The following is a 20061-nucleotide window of genomic DNA, read 5'->3' as shown; positions in this document are numbered from 1 at the left end:
TCTGACTCTGAAGGAGAAACAAGCAGCCCAGCAGAGCCCAAGTCCTTGGTGAATTCAACCTTCCTTCCTCCTGCCCCGTCTGGGGTCCTTCTTGTTGTTCCTGTCCTCTCTCCCTTTCTGCCTCTGAACGCCCTGGCTTCTCCCTGGAAGAAGGTGCAAGTCACCTCCTGGTTCCGTAAGCCCAGCCTGCAGAGAAATCCAGGCTCCTCCAGCCCGCAGTGTTCCACCAGCCCGAATCCCCGCTCCCCGCTGAAAATGGGCAACTGGGCCCTTGGGTGACTGTCATCTCAAGTTGGGGGCAGGTCAGGGACACTGAGTCTGGCGTCCCCACCAGCTTTGGGTCTCTCTGACCCAAGTTGGCCAGAAGCCTGGCCAGTGTCTGATAGAAGGAAGGCCTGGGCCGCAAGTCCCTTGGGTCATCCCATTTTGGGTCCTGGGTCTGTAGCCAGGACAAGAGAAGACCCCGGGAGCAGAAACCCAGTCCCCTCTAAATATCCCTCCAGTGTCTGAATGGGCGGGATACAGGCTTGGTGGGAACATTTTAAGAAGCCAAGCCGTGGCCACACATTAAAACCGGAGCAGACGCTGCCCAGGACTGTGTGGTAATGACCCCCGCATCGCTTGCAGAGCTTACGTAGCCCCGTAGGGATGGGGAGGGGCATGCTCTGCTGGGTGGGGGAGGAGGGAGGGCTGAGGTGGCTGGAGCTGAGGCTTCTGTGACAACACGGTGGTCTTCCGTGGCTGCTCTGAGAGCTCGGGGACGGCAGGTCAGAGGCCCTGATTAAGCCTCCTGGTGTCCAGGGTGTACCCCATCTTAAGGACGAGGAGACTGAGGCCAGAGGAGAGGAGAACCCCTCTCATGGGGTGTCCCAGCACATAGCCGGTAGGCTCGGGGTCTGCCAGCCCAGCCAGCGCACACTGCGTGACCTGTCTCTTGTGCTCAGGATGGGGAGGTGAGGCAGGTGCTGGGTTGGAGCCTGAGGTTGCCCTGCCTGAATCTCCCCGGAGACCCATCCAGCCCCAGCGGCACTGCAGGCCCCTCCCCGGGGGCGGTGTAAAGCGCCTTGTTGCATCTGGGCTGGAAATACACCAGCGCAGGGCTGGGAGTGATACCCTGGCCCAGTGGTTTCTCCAGTAATAATAATAATATCCTCATAGTGAACGAAGCCATGCTGTTCTCTGCATTTTACAGATAGGGAGACTGGGGCATGGCGGGGTTATCCAAGGCGCATTTGGTGACCGGGGTTCAAACCCAGGCAGCCTGGTACTGGGGACCTCCAGGCAGAAAGGAAAGGAGGCCATCTGGTGGTGTGTTTTTATTTTTTATTTCTGGTGGTTTTTTTGTCGCTCTTGTTAAGCACCTACTGTGTGTCAGGCACTGCACAAAGCACTTCACCTGGATTCTAGGGCAGCGGTGGCAGGGTGTTCCCTGGGATTTGTTAGAAGTGCTGATTCTTGGGCCCCAGTCCACACGTACTGAATCAGAAACCTTTGGGGCATAGCGCAGCCACCTGCATTGTCACAAGCCCTTGGAGTGCTTCTCATACAGGCTGCTGCCCCAGACCCTGTTGATAACCGTGAGACCGAGATGTTAACTGCCCATTTTGTAGATGAACAAACTGAGACCCAGAGGTTTCATCCCTGGTCCTGGGGCCCTCAGCGTTGGCCTCCCAGCGTCCCGTACTCTAGCTGTGGAAGGAAGGGAATGACATTGCTGAAGTCAACAGGCAGAGGGAGGCCAGGGGTTAGGGACTCAGGAAGCTGGGCTCAGTGCTCTCCCCTCCACAGCGTATTCTTGGGCAAGCTGATTAACCTGTCTGCCTCAATTTCCTCATCTGCACATGACAGTTGATGGTCCCAGTCTTAGAGGTCTTAAAGGAGTCGTGTGTGAAGAACTCGGCACGGAGCCCGGCCTGCACGCAGCCAGCGTTGCTGTCGTTGCTATTGTTTCTAAAAAGGGTGGCCTCTGCTCTGGGGCCTGAAGGGAGGTGAGAAGCAGAAGAGACTGGGGGATTGGTGGGGGGCAATGAAGGCTGAAGAGGCCCCAGCAGCCCCAAAAGCCTCTCACTGTAACCTTGTCCACCCCTGAGGTCAGCACCTCCCACTCCAGGCATCCTGGGAACCTGGTTCCACCAGGAGGCTGATGACTTAGGGCAAGGACACCCAGAGTGGCTGAAGCTCACTTTTCACCCTGAACAACCCCATTATTGGCTGGCCTTGAACAGGCAGTTGGACCAGCCTGCGCAGGGCTATTGCGGGTCACCTGTGGCCACTGGCCAGAGCCCGGAGGGAGAGGGCTCATCGGTCCAAGGAGAAGGGCAGTCGGGGCAGGAGAGCGAGCAGCAGCGAGGCCTCACTGCTGTGCACCGGACTTCAGGCCCCTCTTGGCCACGTTGCCTCCTCCCTCCCCTCCCACTACTTGGTGCCACCTCACTTCTAACTCTTCTCTGACTTCCTTCCAGCCTTACATGCCTCTGGGAATGAGGTGCCCAGAGGGGAATGCAGTGGCCCAGGTACGAATGTGGCCGGCTGGCCTGGGGGGTAGGGCCGGGCCGGGGCGGGCATCCCGAGGTCCCTGGTCCTCCACAAGGAACCCTGCTTCTGAGCACGTGCCTCTTTCTGTGAGCACCACCGTTTGTGCTCTGCGGCCTCTGGGCTTCCTTCCCAGCACAATGGCTGTTCCCCATGCTGGTCCCGGGCTCACTCCAGCAGACCAGTTTCCCGTCTCCACTGCTTTGCTGATTTTCACTGGTACGCTTGAGTCTCTGACCGGGTTTGATTTCCCTGATAGCAAATGCAGGGGTTTTCAAGTATCCCCATTTTACAGAAAATGGGGGACATTGAGACTCAAAGAAGAGCTTAGTGTGGGTTTGGGGGCTAAAGAGCCAGGAATGCGGCTGGGGTCTCCTCGCCATCCTTGGGTGCATGCTTTCATCCCGCCACTCCGTCAACACAGATTGCGCTCCTGCTGTGTCACCCATGCCGTGGCCGTTGGTGTGGGCCATGCCCCGGGGCCCCTCTGCACGCACTGGTCCCATTGTCCACTGTGCCTGGGGCCTCTGCACACGCACTGGCCTCATCATTGTCCACTGTGCCCGGGGCCCCAGCACACACACTGGCCTCATTGCCCACTGTGCCTGGGCCCCTCTGCATGCACTGGCCTCATTGTCCACTGTGCCTGGGGCCTCTGCACGCACTGGCCTCATTGTCCACTGTGCCCAGGGCCCCTCTGCACGCTCTGGCCTCATTGTCCACTGTGCCTGGGGCCTCTGCATGCACTGGCCTCATTGCCCACTGTGCCCAGGGCCCCTCTGCACGCACTGGTCCCATTGTCCACTGTGCCTGGGTCCCCTGCACACACACTGGCCTCATCATTGTCCACTGTGCCCAGGGCCCCTCTGCACGCACTGGCCTCATTGCCCACTGTGCCCAGGGCCCCTCTGCACGCACTGGTCCCATTGTCCACCGTGCCCAGGGCCCCTCTGCACGCACTGGTCCCATTGTCCACTGTGCCTGGGTCCCTCTGCATGCACTGGTCCCATTGTCCACTGTGCCTGGGTCCCTCTGCATGCACTGGCCTCATTGTCCACTGTGCCCAGGGCCCCTCTGCACACGCACTGGCCTCATTGCCCACTGTGCCTGGGTCCCCTGTGCACGCACTGGCCTCATTGTCCACTACGCGTGGGTCCCCTGTGCACGCACTGGCCTCATTGTCCACTACGCGTGGGTCCCCTGCACTCACACTGAGCGCATTCTACACTGTCATGTGATGATGATGGTGGTGATGATGGTGCAGCAGCAGGCAGTCACCAGGCAGCTGCCCTTGCCATCACAATCGCCGGCTTCTCCACCCTGTGAGATGGGAACTATTATTCTCCCATTCTACAGTTGGGAAAACTGAGGCCCAAGAGGTAACCTGAGTTTCCCATGGCACGCAGCCAGTGCGGGGCAGAGCCGGGGTTAGAGCTCAGATGAGAACACGGAGACCCCCAGGACGAAGGCCTTTGCCCACACCCGCCCTCAGGCTGGCTCCATTTGTCGGGGGTGCTGACCACCAGGAGGTCCTGGGGTTGGGAATTAACCAGGTTATGCCAGCAGGGTCAGTCCAGGAGAAAGGCAGCCAGGGGAGGGCAGCAGCTGTGGGTAGGGGCCTGGTCAGGGGCTTTGTCTCAGGGGTGGGGCTCCAGGCAGGGGCCCAGGTGTGTAGGAGCCTCGGGGCTGTTTTGGCATCAGGCGACAGAGCGGCCTCATCCCGAGGGTCAGGGCCATGCATCTCTTCTGGAGCCCCCGCCAGACCCTGCTCATCCGCTCTTACTTCTCGCCCCGCACAGCCACTGTCAACAACAGCTCAGACACCGAGAGCATCCCCTCTCCTCGAACTGAGGCCGGCAAGGACACAGGGCAGAATGGGCCCAAGCCCCCAGCCACCCTGGGCACCGACGGGCCACCCCCAGAGCCACCCACCCCACCGCCGGAGGACATCCCGGCCCCCACTGAGCCCACCCCGTCCTCTGAAGCCAATGGAGCCGCTACGCCCCCACCAGCACCCCCATCGCCCTCTGCACCCCCTCCTGTGGTCCCCAAGGAGGAGAAGGAAGAGGAGGCCGCAGCGGCGCCCCCAGTGGAGGAGGGGGAGGAGCAGAAGCCCCCCACGGCTGAGGAGCTGGCAGTGGACACAGGGAAGGCCGAGGAGCCCGTCAAGAGCGAGGGCACGGAGGAAGCCGAGGAGGGGCCGGCCAAGGGCAAGGACGCGGAGGCCACTGAGGCCACAGCCGAGGGGGCACTCAAGGCAGAGAAGAAGGAGGGCGGGAGCGGCAGGGCCACCACAGCCAAGGGCTCGGGCGCCCCCCAGGACAGCGACTCCAGTGCCACCTGCAGTGCAGACGAGGTGGATGAGCCCGAGGGCGGCGACAAGAACCGGTGAGTGGGCGCCAGGCAGCCCTAACCTTGGCTTTTGTCTGCAGACACTGAGCAGCGACTACCTACTTAGCTGCACCCAGTCTGGCTCTGCCTGCTTTAGGGGAGCCCGAGGTGTGGTTAGGGAGGCAGACTTGGAGTATAGTCCAGGAATGGGAGGTGCAGGCCAGGAAGGGGCGGAGGTGTGGCCGGGAGGACCTCCCCAGGAGGTGACATCCAAGCTGAGACCCGGACGGAGGAGGCAGCCCTGGGCGCAGTGCTAGGGAGAGAGTGTGCCAGGCAGCCTGCTCGCTTCCTAGGGCCGCCCTCACAAGTAGCTCGAGCCAGGTGGCTTGAAACAAATACAGTCCTGGAGGCTAGGAGCTTGGGGGCACCATGCAGGCCGAGACGCATCCTCTGAGCCTCTGGACAGATCCATCCCGCCTCTTCCAGCTCCTGGCGGCTGCTGGCGGTCGTGATTGCTGTCATGCCACTCTGTCTTTGCCTCTGCTGTCACATGACCTTTGCCCTGTGCATCTCTGTGTCCACATTTTCTTCTGAGGACACTAGGCATTGGATGAGCAGCTGTCCTAATCTAGTGCAGCTTCATCTTAACTTGATTATATCAGCAAACAGCCTATTTCCAAATAAGGCCACATTCACAGAGACCCTGGGTTAGGACTTGAACATACCTTCTTTGAGGGGACACAGTTCTACCCTCAGTGTGGTGAGAACAGCAAGTGCAAAGGCCCGAGTTGGGAATGAGCTTGGTGGATTCAGGTGCCAAAGGGTGGCTCAGGGAGGGGGCAGCCTGGGGGTGTGGGGTGGGCAGCCTGGCAGGACGGGGGGCAGTTCTCATGGGGGTGGGGGCACTGAGTCACACCCTGGCAGGTAGGGGCTGCATTTTGTTCTCAGGGCAGTGAGAAGGCCTTTATGAGCCTCTCCCAAGAGAGCCAGATGTGGTTTACCCATGAAACCATGTGGGGGATTTGCTGGGAGTGAGAGGCACAGTCAGGAGGCAGCTGCAAGTGCCCTGGGGCCGGTGATGGAGATGCAAGCATGGTGGCCATGGGGATGGGGAAAAGCCACAGGTTCACCATGTTTTTGGTGGTTCATCTCCCATCAGCCAAGGGTCCACGGCTCAGGATCACAGGTGATCACCTTGGATCACCAGTGCAGAGGTTCCCTTTGCAAATTCTTCTTTAGCTGGGGTGGCCTAGAGGACCCCAGTGCCATCCTGTTTGGGTGCCGACGGCTCTGAGGTGTGTTCTTTCCTTTCTGGCCTCTGTCTTTGCTCCTGGCCTGGGTGACCCCACATCCCTGAGAATGCCGCCTTTTACCCATTTTCAGCACAGATGCTTTGGGCCTCAAGGCCTCCAGCCCAGAACCAAAGACGGCTACCCAAGTTAGGGCCAATCTCGGGTGGCAGGGGGCAGACCTGTGAAGACTGCGTCCCGCTCACATCTGGACGGCTGGAGGAATTGTTTTCTGGTGGGGCAGGCGGGCCATTTTATTTTGACTACAGGGTGGTCTGTTTTCTCCCCTCCCAAGTCCCTTGGAATGGTCCTGGGCAGAGCGAGCGAGGGAGGAAAATCGGACCCGCAGCGTCATGTGGGGCCCTTGTCTCTGCCCTGGGGTTCACCCTGGGCCATGTTAAAGGGGGAAGTCCTAGGACATTCCCTAGGAACTGAGGTTCACCCGGATCTCTATAGGTTCCACAAAACAAAATCTCAGGGTCCCCGGGAACCACTGGCGACAGGAACCGCGCCCATGTGTGTGAGAAGTGGATGGCCTGACCCTGACCCTGTGATGAGCAAAGGCCTGGCCTGCAGGTTTCTGAGGGCACCGAACCCCTGAGCTTCTTGCCCGACAGTCCCAGCTTGGAAAACAGTGTTCATGGTATGGCTGGGTCTGCCCTAGAGGCAGGCAGCCAGGGCCATTGTGCCTGGGTAGCAGGGTCAGGGCAGACGGCTCCCCGCCCTGCTGCTGCTGGCTGTGGGGACAGAGTCATGGAAACACATGTTTCTGCCTTCGCGGGGGGAGTGCTGAGGTCATGGGGCAGCCCCACTGATAAGCTGCCTCCCAGAGTCTGTGTTTTGGGTCCATGTGGCCGGCCCCGGGCTGGGGAGCCGAGGGATCAGCTTGCATCCTGTCCGTCCCCAGAACGCTCAGGCTAGGCCTGAAGCCCTGCAGGGCACTTGTAGCCTCCCGTCCTCTCCCCTGCAGCCCCACCCAGGGCCGTGTCCTCCCTCCCCGAGCTGGGCCTGGCGTGCGTCCACCCCTTGCCCAGTGTCCAGCACACAGCCCCCGGGGTGCAGCAGTCCTCGGCTGGGAGTCAGGACACCTGGTTTGTCCCGCCCTGTGCGACTAGGCCCAGGCCCCCGCCCTTGGGGCCTGCTTTGCCCTCTCAGTGAACGAGGCTGGACTCTGGCCAGCCTGCTGACCTCGTTCTGGCCGGCAGCCTGCCACCCCTCCCTCTGCCGGCCACGACTGTGCAGGGCCGGGCAGACGCTGGAGGACGCGGACGAGATGCGTCAGAGTAGGCCCCGGCAGCCAGGGCCTCCCGGGAAGGGCTGGCGGGATGGGCGGGCCCCCCAGGCGACCCCTGCTCCTGGCTGCCCGCCCAGTATCATCCCTCCTGCCTGGCAGCCCCAGTGGGGGAGCTCTGTGTTCCTGGATGGACGCAAGATGACTCTCGTCTGGCCCCCGCCCGGGTGACTTTGGGAGAGAGAAAATCACATTCTCCTTCGGCCGCCGGCACTTTCTTCGAGGTGGCTTTGGCTGGGTGTTTTCTTGGCAGACAACCAGAGATAGTGACTTCGATTGCAAAACCCCAAGCCTGCCTGCCCTCCCCTCTCTTAGTCTTCAGAGAAGGTGCCTGGGTGCTTTTTTGGCAGGGCCTGGCCTTGGGAGTCCCCTCCCCCAAGCCTCAGTTTTCTCATCTGTAAGGTAGGCGTGGATGGCTTATTGCAAGAATAACTCAGTTAATGCCGGGCCACAGTGGGCGCTCAGAGATTAGCTGCCATCCTTTGGATCTGCGTTGGGACACCCCCTAGAGGTCACCCCAAGAGGGGGCTGGAGTGCAGCTCCTTCAGCTGTCCCTCTGGCATTTTGGAAGATCATAACAGCAATTTCACCTTTGTTACTTTATTCTGCAAGTGACTGATGGCACCAGCGTGTGCCAGGCGCCAGGGGTGCTGGAAACTGCACAGACGAGGCCCTGACTCCAGGCACTTACATTCTAGTGAGGGCGTGGAGAAGGAAACCATTGTTTATGGGATGAGTGGGTGATGGGAAGATGGGGCATGGGGAGCGGGGGAGAGTGGGCTGGTCAGGTGGGGAGGGCCTCTGGGGAGGTGACGTTGGAGGGCAATGAGAGCCTTAGTGTGAGGGAAAGCCAGACCCTGTGGGGACCAACAGTGCAAAGGCCCTGTGGCCGCATGAGCGTATGTCCAGTGGACAGCAGAGAGGCCTATAGCAGGGAGTAGAGTGGAGTGAGCAGCCCAGGGAAGAGAAGGCGAAGAGGTCAGAGAGGTGAGCAGGCCCCACGGGTGGGAGTGACGGGTCAGGGTTTTATCTTGGGGCCTTGGAGAGGCAAGAGATGCCTGTTCACAAACCAGCCCTCCCTCTCCCTCCCAGCCCTAGAATGGTGGCAAGGATTGTCCCAGCTTGATGACCATGGGGAAACTGAGGCAAGGGCTGGGTGGAGAGGGGATGTACTATTGTAGGCCCAGCATGTTCCTGATGAATGTCCCCAGGCCCTTGTTCCCCGCCCCGCAACCGGCCTTCATAAGTGGGAAGGAAAACAACAGTGAGGACAAGGTGGCCCGACCCACTCGGCCCCACGTGCTGGTCACCAGCATCCCCACGCCCACCCACAGCCAGCCCTTGAAGCTTTTGTCTCCACTCTCTAGATTGAGAAACTGAGGCACAGTTGGCTAAGTCACATGGTCAAAGAGGGGATCCCAGCCTTTGCTCACAACTGCAGGGCTGGGTAGGCAGGGCGGGGCCCCTCCTGGATACATGCTCCGTGCCAGGCCCTGAGAGTCCCCGCCCCACCCAGGCCTCCAGAAAGGAAAATAGAAGCGGCTGCCTTCCAAGAAAACAAAAGGAGAGAGGCCGGGCGTGGTGGCTTATGCCCATAATCCCAGCACTTTGGGAAGCCAAAGTGGGTGGATCATTTGAGGTCAAGAGTTCAAGACCAGCCTGACCAACATGGTGAAAGCCTGTCTCTGCTAAAATACCAAAAAATTAGCCAGGTATGGTGGCGCGTGCCTGCAATCCCAGCTACTAGGGAGGCTGAGGCAGGAGGATCACTTGAGCCCAGGAAGCAGAGCTTGCAGTGAGCCAAGATTGTGCCACTGCACTCCAGCCTGGGCAACAGAGCAAGACTCTGTCTCCAAAAAAATAAATAAATAACTAAAATAAAACAAAGAAGGGAGAGTGGAGGGTGGGGAGAGCCAGCCAGGAGGGCTTCTGGAGGCGGCGCTCCTCCAGCATGGCTACGGGACAAGGGGCGGTCAGATGGGCCCTGAGCTCTGAGCGTTTTCCACCTTCCTCCTCTACTATTGGTGGCTGCTCACCCTGGGGGCTTAGGACTCTCGTTCTCCTCGAGAACTTGAACCCAGCCCTTGTGTTGGCTGCTGCCTTCTTTACCCATGAGACAGCCCTGGCTGGGATCAGAAGACCTCTTGTAAACTATAAAGTGCTATCTCCGTGACCACAGTCCCCACTTGCTCTGGGGGCTCAAGAAAGAGGGGTCTGGGCCTCTGTGTGTGCCCCCCAGAGGGTACCTGCTGAGAGCTTCTGGGCAGCAGCCCCTGCCCCCGCTCACCCCCTGCCAATCTGACTGCCCACCCCCTACTGGGTGAGGGGCCACGGGGAAACCAAGGCACAGGGAGCACTCAGGCCCCACATAGAAAACCCGAGCTCTCGGGCAGACTGCATGGGACAGTGGCGCCTCATGTTTTGTGTGTGTTTTAAAGTCATACTTTTTATCTCTATAGAATTATCTTTACATATGTACGAACGTTTGCATTTCAACCTTAAAATTTATATTTTATTTTTCTATTTGTACACACATATAAAAATATTATTTTTACTGTTCATAGAGAAAATACAGCTGATACGTCGAACCCTTTATTTTATGGCTAGCATATAGTATGGTCTTCATTTCACTTTGTAACAGAGTTATTAAGATATCATTCATATACCATACATTTCACCATTGAAAGCGTATCATTTAGGCTAGGCACGGTGGCACACACTTGCAATCCTAGCCCTTTGAGTGGCTAAGGCAGGAGGATAGCTTGAGCCCAGGAGTTCAAGACCAGCGTGGGCAACATAGAGAAACCTTGGCTCTACCAAAAAAAAATGCAAAAATCAGTCAGGTATGGTGATGTGTGCCTTTAGCCTCAGCAATTCCGGAGGCTGAGGTGGGAGGATTGTGTGAGCCCAGGAGGTCAAGGCTGCAGTGAGATTGCAGCACTGCACTCCAGCCTGGGTGACATAGCAAGACCCTTTCTCAAAAAAAAGTGTATCATTCAGTTTTTCTTAGTATATTCAGTGTTATACTAAGAAAGAAACCCTATGCCCATCACTAGTCACCCTCATCCTCCCTCCTCCCAGCCCTGGCACCCACTCATCTCCTTTCTGTCTGGATGGATTAGCCCGTTCTGGACTTTTCACAGGAACGGAATCTACGCTAGAGGCCTTCTGTGACTAGCTTGTTTCACGCGCATCGTGTCTTCAGGGTCCACCCACGTCATAGCCCGTGTCAGAGCCTCATGCCTTTTGATGGCCACATGTTCCATTGTGCGGACAGGGCACGCTTTGTCTCCCTGTTCATCTCTTGGTGGATGTCGGGTTGTCTCTGCCTTCTGGCTGTTGTGGGCTGGGCGGTGCTGCAGTGATGGGAGAGTGCAGGTTTCTGCGTAGATGTTTGCTCTCGTTTGCCTGGTGTGTGCCTAGGAGTGGAGGTGCTGGGTTTAGGGCAATGAGGGCTCACCGACTGCTTTCCAAACTGGCTGCAGCATTCTCTTTTAAATTTAAGCTTGCAAGTGCGAGCTGGTTGAAACGGATGGTGATAGATAAACCTGCGGGGAGGGACATGGGGGTGGCGGCAGTTGAAGCCGCAGGTGGGGAATGTTGGGACAGGTGATACCATCTGTGTTTGGACCTGGGTCAGGGTACTTTGTCCTGAGGATGGCAGGGAGAGCACAGCCGGGCCCAGGTCCAGGGAGTGAGGCATGGCAGTGGCCAAAGGAGAGGCTTTAGGTGGTCTTGGGAGACCAAGCAGGGTCTGGACAGGTGGAGGGAGGGGAGGAAGGAGAGTGGGCCGGCAGTGGGGGTGGTGGAGGTGCATGCAGAAGTCAGGGTGACCTTCCTCGTCTGGCCCCCATCTGTGCGCCATGGGCAGCCTAAGCAGGCGTCACCGAGTCTGTGTCTGCTCTCCCCACTCAGCTGAGCGTGTGGCAGATGCAGGCAGCTGGCTGGTACCTGCAGGACAGGCCGGTCACATGCCGGTGGCCCCATGGTCCTGCTATGGCAGAGATTGGAGAGGGGACTGCCGGCAGGGGCCTCAGCACCCTGGGCATCGGCCCTGCTCATCTGCAGGAAGGAGGTGGGTGCCTCTGGGCGCCGGGCATCCTGCACTGGCAGCTGGGGACTGGGGTGGTGTGAGCTGTGTCCCTGTTGTCACAGCTCTCACCTCAAGGCCAGTAGGCTGTGACTTACAGTCTGCATAGGACATCGTCACTGTGGTCATGGCACAGAGTAGGGGCTGTGCTGACAGGACCTGCCGGCTTCTGGCACCCAGAAGCTTTGCTCTCTGGCTGAATCCCAGGCCCGTGGCTGCTGCTCTCATGCCTGCCATGTGGTCATTTCACTAGCTCGAAAGACCTAGGACAGAGGCTGGGTTCTGCGTCACCTCCAAATACACCCAAACGCAGGCCGGGCTGCCTCCATACCCCCAAACGCAGGCCGGGCCGCCTCCATACCTCCAAACATAGGCCAGGCCACCTCTATACCCCCAAACATAAGCTGGGCCACCTCCATACCCACAGACGCAGGCTGGGCCACCTCCATACCCGCAAACGCAGTCCAGGCTGCCTCCAAATACCCTCAAACTCAGGCCGGGCTGCCTCCATACCCCCAAATGCAGGCCAGGCTGCCTCCATACACCTAAATGCTGGCCAGGCTGCTTTATGCCTAGCAAATGCAGGTTGCAGGAGGGAGTCAAGAACTGGGCAGCCCCGGGCAGCCACACTGGGCAGGTGAAGGGTTCTCAGGCTGAAGCAGATCCAGTTCCTGCCCTCGGAGACCTCATGCCAACTGGGGAGCCAGATGGGGATTATAGCAGGTGCTATGCCCAGCATTGGGGCCTTAGAAATCCTGGAAGGCTTCCTGAAGGAAGCGGCACCCACTGAGCAGCTTGGGAGCCACACCCCAGTGCATTCTCTGCTAGGCACCGTGTGCCCTGTGTCGGCCTCTGGTTGTGCATCTCAGTAGCAGACAGAGGAAGGAACTGTGACTGTGGCTGATTGGTAGACAGTGGGCATGCCCTGCCTGCCCCTCCACACAAAGTCTGTAGCCTGGGACGTTGTTATCATGTCCTTGTCCTTCGTGGGTAGTGTGTGGGAGAGATCCCAGGAAGCAGGTGCAGCTCCCCCACTCCTGCCTCCGGTAACCAAAGCTCATTCGGCTTCGTGCCCACTGTCTTGCCCTGGCACCCAAGCCTCTAAGATTCGAGTGATGAGGAATCTCTTGGTGAATCTCTTCATTTCTCTGTCCCTGAATCGTGCTGATTCTTTGGCTTTCTGGCAGCTTCTGAAGGGCCACGTGTGGTGTGGGCCCCAGGTCTGGGCTTCTCTGGGATCTTCCTTGCCTGGGGCTGTCTTTGGGGATGTTTGATCCCAGCCTGGGCCTCTAGCACTGCCCGGCTGGCCTCTAGGCTGGGGTGGGAGGCTGGCTTGGCCCCCCTGATGGGGCCTGCAAGAACCAGGGGAGTGAGTGAGGAGGCACCTGCCCGCCCACTCGTGCCTCCCCTCCCCTGGCCCCAAATCTTGGTCTGTTTTCCCAAGAGAAACCGTTGACATTATCTGGGTGACCTGCACAGTCACCTCGTGTCTCAGGGCCTTAGCCTCGTCCCCAGGGCTTGAGATAGGAGAGGCCGTCAAAACCAGGCAGCCCCCCACCCTGAGAGAGTCCGGCTGTGGGCCCCCAGCTGATGGTGCTCGTGTGCCCGCAGGCTGCTGTCCCCAAGGCCCAGCCTCCTCACCCCGACTGGCGACCCCCGGGCGAATGCCTCGCCCCAGAAGCCGCTGGACCTGAAGCAGCTGAAGCAGCGAGCGGCTGCCATCCCCCCCATCGTGAGTGCCCGTCCCCAGAGCCCCACAGAGTCCACCTGACCTTGACTTTCCCATTCATTGAGACAGAGAATTCCACGGGCGGGAGCGTGCACCTGCAGCCTAGCTCACCCGCTTCTGTTTCCTGGAGAAATCCCCATGGAGCTGAGGTGGGAACAGCTGGGGAAGCTGGCAGGCACACTGGGTGGGGCTCCCGGTGAAGGCGGGAACTGGCAGCCTAAGGCCTCCTCCCTTCCACCCCGCAGCACCCTTGAACCCCCACGTTAGATGCTGGGTCATGGGGAGGCAGGAGCTTCCCCCACCCACTCAGCTATAGCAACAGCTTGGCCAGGGAAGGGTGGCCTACCAGTTCTGACCCTGGGGCCCTCTGGGAACACCCCCCTGGAAGGTTCTCTCAGCTGGGTGGGTGGGCCCTTGGAGGTACCTTCTCCAGGGAGGTGAGTCCGGGCTTCCCAGTTGCAACTGGGGGCTCTGGGCTAAAAGACCCTGAGCTGACCAGGCTGGTGGTCCCTCGGGGCTTTGAGTGATGGGCTCAGGGCGTGCCAGGCTATACGGCCCAGTCCCCGAGGCCCACAGAGTCCTGTTGCTCAGTCCTGGCTTCCCTGAGGCCCAGAGGGTTTGGGTCCACAGAAGGAGCTGGAGGAGAGGGTCACAGCAGGCTCTAGCCTCCTGTCCACCACCAGGCTGCTGGGCCAGGCTTTTTGGGAGGTGGGTCCCCCTGTCCATCACCAGGCAGCTGGGCTAGGCTTTTTGGGAGATGGGCTCCCGCTGTCCATCACCAGGCAGCTGGGCTAGGCTTTTTGGGAGATGGGCTCCCTCTGTCCACCACCAGGCAGCTGGGCTAGGCTTTTTGGGAGATGGGCTCCCGCTGTCCACCACCAGGCAGCTGGGCCAGGCTTTTTGGGAGGTGGGTCCCCCTGTCCATCACCAGGCTGCTGGGCCAGGCTTTTTGGGAGGTGGGCTCCCCCCTGTTCACCACTGGGCAGCTGGGCCAGGCTTTCTGGGGAAGTGGGCTCTCCCTGTCCATCACCGGGCATCCTGGGCCAGGTTCTGGGAGGTGGGTCCCCCTGTCCATCACCAGGCAGCTGGGCCAGGCTTTTTGGGAGGTGGGTACCCCTGTCCACCACCGGGCAGCTGGGCCAGGCTTTTTGGGAGTTGGGCTTCCCCATGTGCTCTGTGCTAAGACCTCCCCTTCTTGCCGCACCTGGGACCTTGAGCATGTCGCTGGCTTTCCCAGGCCTTGGTTTCCATGCTGGTCACATGCATGGCTCTCCCTGACCCTGTCACTTTCAGACACCCTCTGTGGATGCTCACTTCTGCCTGCTTCCCTCAGCAGGTCACCAAAGTCCATGAGCCCCCCCGGGAGGACGCAGCTCCCACCAAGCCAGCTCCCCCAGCCCCACCGCCACCGCAAAACCTGCAGCCGGAGAGCGACGCCCCTCAGCAGCCTGGCAGCAGCCCCCGGGGCAAGAGCAGGAGCCCGGCGCCCCCCACCGACAAGGAGGGTGAGTGCACACCAGTGGCTGAATGGGGCTGGGGCAGCAGGGGACTGACGGGCAAGGGACATTTGTGTGTCCAGAGCAGCTGCTGCAAACCCCACGGCCACAGTGGCAGGGAAAGCAAAGTAAACGAATGGAACAGTTGAGCAGGGGGAGGCAGTTGGGAATGGTAGGAACTGCGGCAAATTGGAGAACTCTTGTTTTCTCTAAAGTGGGCACATATTGGCCTTGGCCAAGAGTCACCCTGTGGCAAATCAGGCCTGGGGTGGTTCTTCCAGCAAAGCCAGAAATCCATCTTCTTATGTGAAATCCCCCTGGTTTCTCAACACTGGTGACTGTTCTCAAAATTTTCAAAAGCATTGTGAATACACAAAAACATGTCTACAGCCCAGCCTCTGATTCAGCGTGAATCAGTCCACACAGGAGCTTCTAGAATCACAGATGAGGCCCAGCACCCGGCTGGCAGCAGCTCTGGGGCCTGGGCAGGAAGGGCTGCCCTCCCCAGCTGGCATCCTGACCTTGCTCCAGGCCCAGGTCTCTGGGTTCACCAGGAGCCAGGGTGGGGGGTGACTCCCTAGCCGCTGTGTCACAGGGACTGCCCCGGGCACACCTCACTGTCATCACGTGAAGCTCAAGGTCAGGAGACAGGTGGGCGTGGTTGCCTGTTCTCTGGATACTTCAATCTCTGCCCCACTTCACACTAGGCCCAAGAAATTCTGAACCTGTGTCCCCAAAGAGGCATCTTCTCCGGGTCAGCCTGGCACGCAGCAGGTGCTGTTGTGCCTTGCAGGTGTTGGGGGCTGCCTCCCCAGAGGTTCCCCACCCTGGGCTAGTCCCGGCGCTTGCTGGCAGGCTGCTCCAAAGGTCTGAGGGCAGCAGGACACCAGGCCGACCTCCTGACCAGCACAGCCCAGGGACAAATCCGGGTGACCGGAGCTACCATCAGCTGTCCCCTCCCCGCTGCCTTGGGTGTGACATGCCCTTTCTCTTTTTTTTTTTTTTTTTTTTTTTATTTGAGACGGAGTGTCACTCTTGCCAGGTTGGAGTGCAGTGACACAATCTCTGCTCACTGCAACCTCCACCTCCGGGGTCCACCCGAGGCTGCTGGGTCAGGACATTTGTTGAAAACCCAAGGCCTCAGGCACCATGCTGGCAGAGCAGGGATTAGGTAGAAGAGGAAGTCTCTGCTCTGGGGAGCTGCTGTTTTTTTTGAGTGAGGAGGATGTTAAACCAGGGAACACATAACGAAGCAAGATGGTTTTAGAGTCGTTCATCCACCATGAGAAACAAAACGGGTTGAGTGAAGAGGCGGCTCTGGGAAGGACCCTGTGGAGTGGGGAGCAGCCCCGCCGTGGGAGATCTCTGGGGGGGCATTGCGGGCAGAGGGAACAGCACATGCAAAGGCCCTGGTGTGGAAACACGCTCGGGATGTGTGAGGAGTCGCCGGGGGTGGTTGTGGCTGGGGAAGGGTGGGCGGGTGGACAGTGAGGGAGGTGAGGGCCGGATTGCGTAGGGCCTCTCAAGCCACAGCGGGCAGTGGATTTTGTCTCAGGTGTGGCAGGGGCTGCTGGAGGGATTTGAAGTGAGCGTGTGTTGTGGAAGGGGAGGAGGTGCTTGTTATCTGATTTATATCTTGGAAAGCTCTCTCTGGCCGTTGTTGAGTCAAGGGCAGAAGCAGGAAGTCACAGCGCAGCTCTTGGCAGGCGACAGAGGCTGCCTGAACTGCACAGGTGGCTGTGGAGGTGGAAGGAAGGGCGCGTCGGGAGTTTGTTTTGGAGGCAAAGCCAGTGGGGCGTTGAACCCGGTGTGGGGCTGACGCCAGGGATGTCTCGCTGGAACTGGGATGCCCCATGACAAGGGCTGGGCTGCCTGGGGCCAGGGTACAGTGTGCGGCCCAGGGTGTGGCTCTGGGAGACGTTGCAGGTTTGGGGCGCCAGCCTGGGAAGGAGCTATGTATCCATGTCAGGGGCCCCAGCAGCTTTGGCCAGCGTCAGATCTGATCAGGGCTGGAACTGCACGGCGCCAGCCAGGTCCTGCTGAGCCAGGTTGCAGGCCCCTGTCCTGGGAGAAGGGGAGCCACCGGCCAGCAGTTCCTGCGGCTGGCACTCAGCCCGTTGGTGTGGCCAGCGCCTATGCCGTTTCCTGGCCTCATTCTCCGTGGGGACGGTGCACCTGGCGTCAGGCCCTGCATGCCTTTCTTGCACAGTCTGGCTTGCAGCTCAGCTCCCGCAGGGACACACATGAACTTGACACCCAGAGCTACCTCTCTGGTCTCTCAGGAAGCCAGCCTATTCTGCCCCTGGCTCCCACACAGAGCGCCTCAGCCAAGCAGGTCCCTCGGGGCCCCCTGGGCCCAGCTGGAGGAACAGGTTGTCTCTCCAGGCTCTCGGCTGCCCGCCCAGCCTGGCCTAGCCCCAGTTTGCCTTCTAGCATCCAACAGCTCCCCTCCTCTCCCTCCCGACTCTCTGGAACTGGGCTGGAGGAAGCACCAGAGGCATACAGGGCTGGGTAGCCAGAGGGGCCAGGTCCAGGGCATTTGCAGGATCTCCAGATCTGAGGCAGGCCCTGTACAGGTGCCTCCACTGGGGACTGATTAAGAATGAGAATTCCTCTGCATCTGGGTCCCCCCCTGCCTCCTGTGGGCTGCCCACCTCGCCAGGGCACAAGTCCAGGGGAAACAGTCTTCAAGGAGAGAATTGGGGGTGATATGGTACACAGGCCTCCTTGCCCACCTGCTCTGCTCACAGCAGGCATCATTAATTGATCTTAGCACTCTTCTCCGCTGTCACACCCTGATGGGCCCTCAGAACCTCCCTTGTTCATCTGGAGGCGGCGTGATAGATGACACCTGCCTGCCATTCCTGTCCCAGAACCCAGAGGGCTCCGTCATTCCCAAGTTGTGTCTCTGCTCAACTTCTTGGCCGGTTATCTCCCCATAGGGTTGGTCCTCAGGGAGAGGTTCAGCGCTGAGGACAGATTTCAGCAAAGGGTGAGAGGCCAGCAGGAAGGTGCCATGAAGCCAGGCCTGAGCCCCTGGGCCCCGCTGAGTTTACAGGATCTCCCCAGGCCTGAAATCTAGGACCCATCATTGCTTCTCTGCCGCAGGCCATGTGGCATAGCAGTCCGGGTTAAGGCCATGGTCTGCAGCCCCAGTGCATGGGTTCGAAGCCGCTATCTGCCACTTGCTAGCTGGGGCCTTTGACCAGGTGGCTTAACCTCTCGGCTTCCATTTTCCCGTCTGTGAAATGGGGATAATCAGTCAGTTCCTTGTAGGGTGCTGTGAGAATAAATGAGTGAACATGCTTAGATTCATGTCAGCCGTGGAGGCCTGAGAGAGCGTTACCTCTCAATAATGCCCTTTCCACGCTCCGCCTGGTAAGTAGCTCTGCCTGAGCTTGGCTTCTCAGCCAGCCAGTGCACAACTGCTGCTTGCACTGGCTCAGTGGGTTTCTGATCCTGACTTGGCTAAGTATTTGCTGGTGAACTCAGATAAGCCCATTGGTGTGTCTGTACCTCAGTTTCTCTTCTGTAAAATGTGTCTGGCAGCAGTATCTGTCTGAGCTTAACAGGAGGCTCATGGAGGCCATGGGGTGCTGAGCACAGTGCCTGTGCTGAGTACCACTCAGCAAACTGCGGCTGACGCTGTGGTTGTTACCTGGAGGGTCTGGGCTTATAACCCCCACTGCCCGCCACAACACACACACACAGGCACACACACACATCCATGCACTCGCACACACATGCACATACATGCACGTGCGCACACATACACACACACACATCACAGGTTACCTCCTTCAACATTGTGTACAGGCACACATGCACATCCATGCACTCACACACACATGCACGTACACGCGCACGCACACACACACACATCACAGGTTACCTCCTTCAACATTGTGTACAGGCACACACGCACATCCACGCACTCACACACACATGCACATACACATGCACGTGCACGCACACACACACGCACACACATACACATCAGAGGTTACCTCCTTCAACATTGTGTAGAGCACAAGCCAGCAAGCTTTTCCTGCAAAGAGCCAGAGAGTAAACATTTTAAGCTTTGTGGGCCAGACAATCTCTGTTGCAAGGACTCAGCTCTGCCATAGACAATAAATAAATGAACAGATGTGACCACGCTCCAGTAAAAGCGTATTTACAAAGTCAGACGGTGGGGCCAGGCGTGGTGGCTCACGCTTGTAATTCCAGCACTCTGGAGGCCAAGATGGGAGGATCTCTTGAGCCCAGTAGTTCAAGACCAGCCTGGGCACACATAACAAGACCTCATCTCTATAAAAACAAAATATAAATTAGCCAAGCGTGGTGTGGTGACACGTGTTTGTAGTCCCGGCTACTTGGGAGGCTGAAGTGGGAAGATCCCATGAACCCAAGAGTTCAAGACCAGCCTGGGGCAACATAGCAAGACCCCATCTCTACAAAAGTAAAACAAATTAGCCAGGCATGGTGCGGTGGTGGGCCCCTGTATTCCCAGCTACTTGAGAGGCTGAGGTGGGAGAATCACTTGAGCCCAGAGGTGAAGGCTGCTGTGAGCCGGGACAGCACCAGTGCACCCCAGCCTGAGTGACAGAGGGAGACCCTGTCTCAAAAAAATTAGGGGGCAGACAGACCCTCTGAGATACCGTTTGCCACCTCCTCGCTTAGAGGCCTGTCCAGGGACCTTGGCTTGCTGGGCTTGGTTGAGTGCTTGTGGGGTTGCAAAGCCAGAGGGTCCCGTTCTTGTCCTCAGGGGCAGCTGAGAGCCCCCAGCTCAGACCTCGAGACCCCCTCCCCTGCTGAGCAGAATACCATGGGGTTACAGAGCAGCGCCCAGGCAGGCAGACTTGGGGGGCTTCCCAGAGGAGCCCAGGCTGTCACGGGCCACCACTACTGTGGGTGCAGGAAGGCCATTTGAGTAGGGTCAGCCAGGGCTCCCGAGGTCTGACTGCCCCACCTCCTGCCCTCAGCAGAGAAGCCTGTGTTCTTCCCAGCCTTCGCAGCCGAGGCCCAGAAGCTGCCTGGGGACCCCCCTTGCTGGACTTCCGGCCTGCCCTTCCCCGTGCCCCCCCGTGAGGTGATCAAGTCCTCCCCACATGCCCCGGACCCCTCAGCCTTCTCCTACGCTCCACCTGGTAAGTATCTCCACCCGAGCTTGGGCTTCTTCAGCCAGTGCACAATCGCTGTTTGCACTGTTTGCAGTGGCTCAGAGCTGCACCTTAAGAGCATCTTGAAGCCTTATGGGACCCGGCTGGAGGGACAGCCTGGTCAGTGGAGGGAAAGGGGGAGAT

General features: G+C 59.1%; 1 protein-coding gene across 50 annotated transcripts in view; it reads left to right on the top strand.

Annotated features, from left to right (window-relative positions):
• Positions 1 to 20061, top strand: part of NCOR2 (nuclear receptor corepressor 2) — a 246677-nt gene that overhangs the window by 194385 nt on the left and 32231 nt on the right. For 30 of the 50 annotated variants that reach the window (XM_054444045.2, XM_063647217.1, XM_054444030.2 and 27 more), the window contains exons 21-25: positions 2463 to 2513; positions 4332 to 4920; positions 13145 to 13265; positions 14596 to 14767; positions 19741 to 19905. In XM_054444045.2, the coding sequence (XP_054300020.1) occupies positions 2463 to 2513; positions 4332 to 4920; positions 13145 to 13265; positions 14596 to 14767; positions 19741 to 19905 (1098 nt within the window). The remainder of the gene's footprint in view (positions 1 to 2462; positions 2514 to 4331; positions 4921 to 13144; positions 13266 to 14595; positions 14768 to 19740; positions 19906 to 20061) is intronic. The other 20 variants (XM_063647200.1, XM_054444053.2, XM_054444048.2 and 17 more) reach the window with 8 other exon arrangements.

This window comes from Pongo pygmaeus, chromosome 10, assembly GCF_028885625.2.
Source record: "Pongo pygmaeus isolate AG05252 chromosome 10, NHGRI_mPonPyg2-v2.0_pri, whole genome shotgun sequence".
NCBI lineage: Eukaryota > Metazoa > Chordata > Mammalia > Primates > Hominidae > Pongo > Pongo pygmaeus.
This window is presented reverse-complemented; position numbering and strand designations above follow the sequence as displayed.